The sequence below is a fragment of the Sceloporus undulatus genome, chromosome 6 (genome assembly GCF_019175285.1).
Source record: "Sceloporus undulatus isolate JIND9_A2432 ecotype Alabama chromosome 6, SceUnd_v1.1, whole genome shotgun sequence".
Taxonomy (NCBI): domain Eukaryota; kingdom Metazoa; phylum Chordata; class Lepidosauria; order Squamata; family Phrynosomatidae; genus Sceloporus; species Sceloporus undulatus.
In genome coordinates this window covers 152,346,125-152,356,162 of record NC_056527.1, presented here as the reverse complement: position 1 = coordinate 152,356,162, position 10,038 = coordinate 152,346,125, and the positions used below count along the sequence as shown (strand labels likewise).

The following is a 10,038-nucleotide window of genomic DNA, read 5'->3' as shown; positions in this document are numbered from 1 at the left end:
TAGATAGATATATAGATAGATCGACAGACATACAGAGGTGATGGGGGATGGGATGGATGGGATAGATGGATAACAGACATACGAGGAGATAGATAGATAGATAGATAGATAGATAGATAGATAGGAGATATGATAATAGATAAGGGTGGGTAGATAGATAGAATGTAGCTGGATGAAATGGCTAGACAGACTAATAGATTAATTACCTATAGCGTGCAAATTGGATGAGAGAGAGAGAGAGGAGAGGCAGTGTGTCCAAGTGTTTAAGCTGGCCCGGGTCCTCTCTCGGCCATCCTGGGACTGTTCCCTGACACCTTCTTCTCTCTTCTTCCAGGCTCTTCGGGTGAATGTGCTCGGCCGGGGCCTTCGGGAGCAGGCGACCACCTGTGAGGCGGGGCGAGGGACGGGTCGTCCACCGGGAGTGCTTCCGATGCTCCCTCTGCGCCACGCATCTCCTTCCCGGGTACGAGTTCGCCCTCCGCGAGGCCAAGCTCCCTCTGCAGCCACCCCGATCGAAGTACAATGGCTCCTCGCCGGGGCTGACGGGAGCCAAGGGCATCGCACCCGGAAGGCCCCCGAGAACCCAAACGGAACCCCTCCGGGGACGGTAGAGAGAGGCCCCAGGGGCCCTTCCTTCACCCTCCTCTCGACTTCCTCACTTACCCAATTGCTTCTTTCTTTCTTCTCTCTCTTTCGCTTTCACTTTCCCTTCATCCTTCTTTCCTTCCTTTCCTCCCTTCTTTTCCTTTCCTCCCTTTCACTCTCTTTTTTCCTTTCCCTTTCCCTCCTAACCTCCGCTCTTCCTTCCCTTCCTCCATTCTTTTCCTGCCTCCTTCTTGATTCTTCTTCCCTCCCTTCCTTTTCTTTCTTAATACTTCCTCCTTTTCCGCCTGCCCTTCTTTCTTTTCACATTTCCTTTCCTCCTTTCCGCCCCGCCTCTCTCCTCTCCCTCCCTCTGACCTTCCTCCCTTCCTCTTCCGCTTCCAATGGGTCTCTCTCCATTGCAGGCAATGGTCTTTTTGGGGAGAGTTTGCTGGCCCTTAAGCAAGGGCTGCCTCCACACTGCAGAAATAACCCGCATTCACTGCCCTATTTAACGCCAATGCAAGTGGGGAAGGGGGAGTCTTGTGGCCCACAGAGAAGGCTGGAAATTTCCACAAAGCAACTGAAGCAGTTTAAAGGGTTTTCAAACCTGATATTCCTTCAGTGTCGGTTAGGAGCTCCAGCGCTTGGATCTAAGAGACTATTGAGAGACCGCCTCAGTGGTGCATGGGTTTTACGCAGGAGTAAATGCAAGGGTTCTTAATGCTTTTCCAGCAAAAGGAAGATTAACCCGGCAGTAAATGCTTCCTGGATCCCAAGAAGAACCTTTCAATGCAAGCTTTAAAAACAGCCTAGGTCCTCCGCACTTGCAATCCCCATTGGATCCAATGAGGTTTACTTTACTCCCATAAAGCCCCAGAACCTCCATTACTAATACAAAGGAGAGACTCACTTTGTGCCCTTTACTGATGAGAAACGTTAGCTAGAATAAAACTTTGTGGGTTGGTCAAGATATCACCCATTTTAAAGCCATTTTGACAAAGCTAGATCCAAGAAGAAGAAAGAATTTCCGTTAAGGGACGCTTTCTCCCTATGACTAGGGTTCTAAAAGCAGCAGTAATATAATAATAATGTAATTAATTTATTCCATAATAATAATAATGTAAACTATGTTTATAATAAAGCAGCAGCAGCAGCAAATAATAATAATAATAAGAAATAATAAATAATGTAAATGATTTATTACGAATAATATATAATTAACTATGCTTCTAAAAGCATAATAATAATATAATAATAAGAAGTAATTATTTAGTTCGATATAAATAATAATGGAGCCGATGTTTCTATAACGCAGCAGCAGCAATAATAATAATAATAATAAGAAGAATATATGTAAGATGTTATTCATAATAATATAAATTAACTATTCGTCTATAAGCAGTAATAATAATATAAATAATAAGTAATAATGTATTATGTAAGTCCATAATAATAGAATGTAACTCTGGTTTTCTTATAAAGCAGCAGCATAATAAGAAGAATAATAAGAATAATAATAATGTATTATTTTATATCCATAAGAATAATATGTAACGAATGATTCTATAAAGCCAGCAGCAAATAATAATAATAATCATGTAAATTGTTTAGTATCTAATAATAATATATATAACTAGGTTTGCTATACAAGCAGCATACAATCATAATAGTAACGATAAGGTACTGATTTATTACATATAACATATTTATTACCTATAACCAAACCCCATACGTCTATAAATCAGTAGCAATACTAATACTGGTAATTATTTATTACCTAATGGACTGTAACTATGCGTCTATAAAGCAGCAGCAATAAATGATAAAAGATAAGGTAATTATTACATTATTGTTGTTGTTGTGCGAACAGGATTAATTCTTTATTCAGTGCTGACATGTTTTAATTAATGTTAAGCAAATAGAATAAGAACAATAATATGTAATGCAATGATTGATTACATGATGATGATTATTTATTATTATGATTATTAATTATTATTATTATTATTATTGGTGATGGCTACTAGGCTATGATTCAGTGTGGAATCATAATAATAAATAAAAAATAATAATCCTATAAGAAGATAATCCGACTCATAAAATAAATACTTGGGGCAGCAATATTCTTCTGTGCCTTTTCTATTCTCCAGAGGCAAATCTAGACCTATTTAGAGATAAATAGTTCTGTTAAACTACCTATAAAATAAAAGATGGATTAAATTAAGTAATTAAAGAATTAAGAAAATTTATCTGCCATGGAGAGAGGTATACTGTATCCACACTGCAGAAAAATCCAGTTTGAGTCCATTTTAACTTCCAACTTCCTCTGGCTCAATGCGATGGAATTCTGGGATGTTTAATTGTTGGGGAGAACATTAATACCTTCTCTGTCGAGAGCGCTAGTGCCAAATAAACGAGCAATTTCCCAGGATCGCATACGTTTCTGCTGTGGCAGTATAAGCGGTGTCAAACCGATTATATCTCCGTGTGGATGTCGTTTAGGGAGTGTGTAATCCTTTTAAAGCAGTGCGTTTACCCCACCTGGTGGTCTGTCCTCCATCGTTCTGGAACCTGTCCCTCCCCATTTTTTTGGCATTCCCTTGGCAATGCAAAAATAACCCAGTTTTGACACCGCTTTAATGCTGTGATTTCTGGATGTGTAGCATTGTGAGAGATTTAACCTTTAAGACTTGGACTCACAACAAACCTACAAATCCCAGAGTTCTAGCATTGAGCCGTGGCAAAGAAAGTGGTGTCAAACGGGTTATTTCTGCATGCGGAATGATGTGCCATGCTATAGGTTAAGTCTGAGATTTGTAGTGTTTTTGAGAGATTTAAAGTTTTTTGTCAGAGACTCTGGTGCCACAACTACAAACTACAAATCTCAGGATTTCATAGCACCGAGTCAGTTAAAGCTGTGTCAAACTGGGTTATTTCTGCAGTGTGGATGGATGCAGGCAATGCTAGAGTATTCTGGCATTTGTTGTACTGTATTTAGGCCTTCTCTGCCAGAATGAATTGAAATGCCCAGCCACTGAGCCACTTAAATAGGTCTGAAACCAGGTTATTTCCGCAGTGCCAACGCTATTAGTATTCTGAAGGGCCATTCCCACTACGAAAAGTTCCGAATCCTGATTCGAGTTATATGCCCCTAGTTCCCACTGGAAATCGATCCCGATCCTCATTTGATTCGATTCCAGTGGGAAAAATGTGGAGCAAATGCAACCCCCCCCCCCCCCAGTTTTTGTAGTATTGTAAGAGATGTCAGCCTTTTGTTTCAGGGAGCTCTGATGCTAGAATGGATTGCAATGCCCAGGCCGCTGAGCCACTTAAAGCGGTGCCAAACCGGGTTATTTGCGGAGTGTGGACGCAGAGTGATTTGCCTTTGACCCTGTCCTCCATGTCCTCCTCCTTGCAGAGTCCTGTCCTGGGCGCCCGCCCTCGTCCTCCTCGTCTTCGCTGCGTTCTCACGTGCCGAAGGCCGCGGCGGAGAAGACGACGCGCGTGCGGACGGTGCTGAATGAGAAGCAGCTGCACACGCTGCGGACCTGCTACGCAGCCAACCCTCGTCCGGACGCCCTGATGAAGGAGCAGCTGGTGGAGATGACTGGCCTCAGCCCCAGGGTCATCCGGGTCTGGTTCCAGAACAAGCGCTGCAAGGACAAGAAGAAGTCCATCCTCATGAAGCAGATCCAGCAGCAGCAACAACAGCATAACGGGGACAAAACGGTAAGGAGGAAGGAAGGATGGAGGGATGGAAAATAAAAATGACTGGAAGGCTACATAGTTCCCATCCCTGGGTGAAAACCCGGAGTGGATTCGCTGCCCCACTGGCATGGGAGCCCCCCAGTTTTCCCATTCCTACCTTCCATGATCCATCTGTGATCTCCCTTCTTTGAAACTGGTTGAAAGTACTGACCTTTTGCTTCTCTAAAGTCCTCCTTTTGTCCTCCAAAGAGCCTGCAGGGCCTGACAGGGACCCCGCTGGTGGCAGGCAGTCCGATCCGGCACGACAGCGCAGTTCAGGGAAGCGCGGTGGAGGTCCAGACCTATCAACCCCCCTGGAAAGCACTCAGCGATTTCGCCCTCCAAAGCGACTTGGACCAACCTGCCTTCCAACAACTGGTAAGCAATGGGCAGAATTCCCACCTCTTCCTCTGGAGAAAGGACTTCAGCACCCATCATCCTTCACTATGGGTTGCTTTAGCTGGATCTCATGGGAATTGCTGCTGTGATTATGCTGATGATTAATTTTGTGCCTCTACTGAGTTAAGGAAGAGTGAGAAATTTCACCCTTCCCCCTGGAGAAAGGACTTCAGCACCCATCACCCTTCATCGTGGGATGTTTTAGCTGGATCTAATGGGAGTTGTTGCTGTGTTTATGGTAATTATTAATTTTGTGCCTCTATTGAGTTGAGGAAGGTTGAGAAATGTCACCCTTCCCACTGGAGAAAGGATTTCAGCACCCATCATCCTCCACTGTGGGTTGTTTAGCTTGGGATAATGGGACTTATTGTTGTGATTATTATTAATGTTGTGCTTTTATCGAGATGGCCTTGCTTTCTAATTTCTTCTGGTTACCAGGGACCCTTTCAAACGATAAAATTATAGCACTATGATTCCACTTTAACTGCATTGGCTCCATACTATGGGGTCAGAGCAACTAAAACAGATTTGTTAAAATAATCAATCCCTTTATGCTCTCAATATATTCAGCGAAGGGGAAAGTATAACAAAACTTTACTGAACAAGGATAACAGGTTGCAGAAAGTCAGCCCATTGCAGCCACTTGGAGCAATTAAAACAATTCAGAAAAGATATATAAAGATGGGGAAATAAAGCTGAGGACAAAATAAACCCATCAGTGATACCTTTCTTGGCCAACCGAAATGCACAACATACTTGTTACAAGTTTTCGGTGGAGCTTTGAAATATTGTGCATTTTGGTTGGCCGATAAAGGTATCACTGATGGAGTTTTGTTTGCAGCTCCTTAGGATAGGCCTTGTACCGAAAATTTTGCACTTGTGCGATTTCAAGGAATGGTGGGCAATGGAAGTGGATCGGATAGGCCTTTGAGGACCATTAGGATTGTGTGGTGTGAGGTGGTTTTATGTGTATGTTGGTGCAGAAGTGAAGATAGAATTTCTATTGGATTCTGGTTTGAAAAAGAGACTGCCAGTCAGTGTAAACAATGCGGAACTGGTCTGAAATGGGGTCAGATTTTCCTGTTAGCTGGTTGGCTTTGGGTCATAAACAGTAGAGATGCTGCAGAGTCAAAACTATGCCATGGCCTTCCGCTTGCATGGGACAATATAGAGTTCATTGCATGTTGTTGTGGTTGACTCTAGCTCATGGTGACCCTGTGGATGAGACATCTCCAAGACTACTTGTCCTGCATTGCTCTGCGCAGGTCCTGCAAATTTATACTTGTGACCTCCGCAATTGTGTCTACTCATCTAGCTTGTGGTCTTCCTCTCTTTCTACTACCCTCTACCTTTCCTAGCATCCTATCTATTGCCTTTTCCAATGAGTCTTGCCTTCTCATGATGTGGCCAAAGTACAACAGCCTCAATTTGATCATCTTGGCTTTCAGCCTGATCTCTTTCTAGGACTCATTTGTGTGCCTTCTTGCCCAATGTTTGTTGTTGTTGTGACTCTGTGGGTGAGACATCTCCAAGACCCCTGTCCTCCACTGCTCTGCTCTGCTCAGGTCCTGCAAATTCATACTTGTGTCCTCCATAATTGAGTAAATCCATCTGGCTTGTGGTCTTCCTTTCCTTCTACTACTCTACGTTTCCTAGCATTGTTGTCTTTTCTAATGAGTTGTGTCTTATGAGTTGGCCAAAGTATGACAACCTCAATTTGATCATCTTGGCTTCCAGAGAGATTTCATACTTGATCTGTTCTAGGACCCATTTTTGCCAAAATTTGTTGTTGTTAGCTGCCTTCAAGTTGATCTCGACTCATGGTGAGTTTGTGGATTTCTGACTTATGGCGACCCTAAGGCAACACTATCATGGGGTTTCCTTGGCAAGGTTTGTTCAGAGGAGGTTTGCATTGCCTTTCCCTGAGGCTGAGATAATGTGACTTGCCCAAAGTCACCAATTGAGTTTCATGGGCGAGCTGGGAATCGAACCTTGGTCTCCAGAGTTGAAGTCCAACACTCAAACCACTGCGCCATGCTGGCCTTCTCAAATCAAGACGGTTGGAGGGTATGTCATGGAAACGGAGAGACTTAAAATAGAGTTGTTCTTCTGCTTCGCCATGGACTATGGTTGCTGCTGGGATGCCGCTGAAGCAGTAATATTAATTATAACTGAATACTGAGGAAGGTGCATGTCGTGTCCATATTTCCTGCCTAGTGATCATACTCGAAGGAGGAGGATAATGATGATAATTTTTAAGAAAATGAATCCCTTGCTCTGTTTAAGTTAAGATAACAGAGAAATGAAATGAGTGAGATGCATAATTAAATGATAGTTTGCAGCACCAGGAGAGCCATTGGATGAAATATGTCCCCTAGACATCAATGGATGAAATGGATTTCAGCTTCTCCTGGAGCCTTGCCCAGCCAGAGAGGAAGGAGTCTTTGGAAAGTCTAGCAAATTCCTGCCAGCCTGGCTTCCGCTTTGAAGGAAGAAAAACCACCAAGGGATGGTGCTGTTCTGAGACATTGAGAGATAGTTGCAGATCTGTTGGCCTTCTTGGAGAGCCTTCTTGGAGAGCCAGCATAGTTTGGCTACGACTCTGGAGACCAGGGTTCGATGCTCCGTGGATGCACAAGTCCCATTAAATACAATGGCATAGCAAAATGGTTTTCTATTTAGAATTCATACCTTTTTTGAATATTTTCATGCTTGAATCCATGGGTAGAAAAATCCGTGGCTAAGGAGAAAATGAATCCATTGCTGACAGTAGTCTCATTTGTATATTTCATTGAAAGGAGAGGCTTTTACAACTGACAATATTTACAGTATTACTCTGGTTGCTCAATTTAGATTGGCATTTTATGCACTGGGTTAAAAGTTTAACGTTTAAAAGTTCAATTTGTATTGTAGGTGGTTCAAGTTGCGGACCAAAAATTAGAAATTGCACTTTTTAATTTTCAAATGTTAGTTTTGTTGGGGGTGTGGATATTAACCAAATGTTTCCTAGGAGTGTGGGGCATAGAAAAGGTTGGGAACCACTGGCGTAGTGTGTCAAGAAACCATTGTCTCTGTTCAACCCATTACTGATGGACTGAGGTTGTGAAAGGAAGCCTTATGATGGACTGAGGTTTGTGGATATGTTCCAGTTCTGCTGTCTTTAAATCAGCAGAGTAGCAGAAAACGTGTCTTTGTCTAACTATGCTTCTCTAAGAACTGACTCAAAAACAACACAAGTAGCTTGCAGTTTAGGCTTACTAATGGCTTTAATCTACACATACATAGAGGCTATATCCTAACCTAGCTAATGGATAGTAGGTAGAGAGATCTTGTAGCACCTTTGAGCCTAACTGAAAGAAAGAAATTGGCAGCGAGAGCAGAAGAGCCAGTGTTGTAATGTATGTAATGTACCTAATATAATGTGTGTCATATAGTTATCTAGCTAATGAATAGTTCAGGTAACGAATAAATGTTTATCTCCCCATCTTTCCAAGGAAAGCTAAGAGAAAGGGAAGATGGGGAATGCAACAAGGCAAGAGAAATAGAAAATCTTTGTGCCTTTGAGAACTTCCCAAAAGGGAGAGTGACCTGAATCACATGCTTTGTTTACCAGTTTGCAAAGTTATTGCCCTGTGATTTAGTTTGGATTTTGAAGAGACAGCAGGCTTTGCATGCAGGAAAATCTATTTATCTAAGGAGGGGAAGAGAGAGTGCAAAAAAGTCTTCCAACAACAAGTCAACAGGTGACTTGAAGATCCATACTTGACTATCAGCCACTGAAACATAGAGCAATTCTTTACAACATGACTCTCCATACCAGTTTTGCTCCCATCACTCTCTTCTTTTCCTCCTTGCAGGTCTCCTTTTCCGAATCTGGCTCTCTGGGAAACTCCTCCGGCAGCGACGTGACCTCCTTGTCTTCCCAGCTCCCCGACACCCCCAACAGCATGGTTCCTAGCCCAGTGGAGACGTGAGAAGACCAGCCTTTCGCCACCCAAGCGACTTCCCCGCCCTTACGGACACGTGCATGCGCCTGCTCCCTGCATGAGATCTCTTGAGCTCTGTGCAAACTCAGCTCTTTAAATTATTGTCTTTATTTAAAATCCCAGCTCCTTGTTCTCCTCATATCCACGTTGGCTGCGTTCACTCCCAGCTCCAGACTTTTTATTGCCTTCTTCCAAGCCTCAAGGAGGGCAAAGCAAAGCAAGACCTCCGAGAGATCCTGGTCTTCCCACTCACTCCCTGGATCTTACTAGAATTACATCTGAATCATGTAATGGTAGTTTTAGTGAACATTACCCCTTTCAGTTTTTTTATTTTGTTATGTATTTTAATTAGGATGGAACAAGCTCGATTCACTTTGGAACTGATGGTTCTTCCTTCCTTTGGGTTGGTCTTCACCAGCTCCATCATCTCAGATTCATAGCTATGTTGCATCTATGTTGACCACAAAACTCATCACCAAGCACCATGGGACTGGACTCACCCCCCGTTTGCCACCGGATTCCAAGCATCTGGGCAAATCTTGAACTTTTTTGTTGGTGGCAATGTAAAGAGGAATATCTTTCTGTTTATTCCCCTTCTCTCTCTTCTCAAGCCCGCATGATTGCTGGAAAATAATCTACAGGACTAGATCTTTTGCCTTCTCTCCCCTTCCCCTCTTTGCCAATGTTAAATTATCTTATGGACGGAGATATGGTTGTCTGAGCCTTTGGAGACCAAAGTAAGTTATTGTTATTTATTATCACGGCCGCAGATAAATGGTGGGACCGATATTTTGACCTAAATGATGAAAATAATAAATGAGAAGTACCTGAGGGTGAAAAGTGGTACTCCTATCTCTCTGTGTGTGTCAGTTGTTGTTTGGTGTTAACATTCATTGTTGTGGCCAGAGTAACATTCCCAAATGGTTGCCTGGGATCTGGTTTCAGAGGCTACGATGTGCAGCTTTATGATAGAGGAGTGACACTACTGAAATGAAGCCCAACCGTGAAATGTGACAATGTAGAACATTGTCCATGTAAATGATGCACAACCATGTAGATTGTGACAATGCAGAACAAGGCAGCATACAAGATGAGCAATTGAGCAACGGGGTACTTCCGTTGCACCATGGGACATGTTACACAATGGGATGTGTAGTGGCCACACTACTGTGCACAATGGTCACAGTTACAAAGTTGAGTCTCCCCTCCCTTCCTGTGAACATAAATGTTGCACAAAAGCATGGCTCAACTTTGTGCAGTTATAAGTTGGTTTATGGTGGCATAAGTTTCCAAAAAAGGATGTCAGCCACTCGTATATTTG

The 10,038-nt window shown here is 42.9% G+C and overlaps 1 protein-coding gene across 1 annotated transcript; it reads left to right on the top strand.

Annotated features, from left to right (window-relative positions):
* The first annotated feature begins 347 nt into the window (after nucleotides 1-347).
* LOC121934023 (insulin gene enhancer protein ISL-2-like) lies at nucleotides 348-9,555 on the top strand. The gene is made up of 4 exons (XM_042474000.1): nucleotides 348-555; nucleotides 4,004-4,314; nucleotides 4,543-4,710; nucleotides 8,589-9,555. The coding sequence occupies exons 1-4, from the start codon at nucleotides 348-350 to the stop codon at nucleotides 8,703-8,705; spliced, it is 804 nt and encodes a 267-aa protein (XP_042329934.1). The 3' UTR covers nucleotides 8,706-9,555.
* The last annotated feature ends 483 nt before the right edge of the window (nucleotides 9,556-10,038 follow it).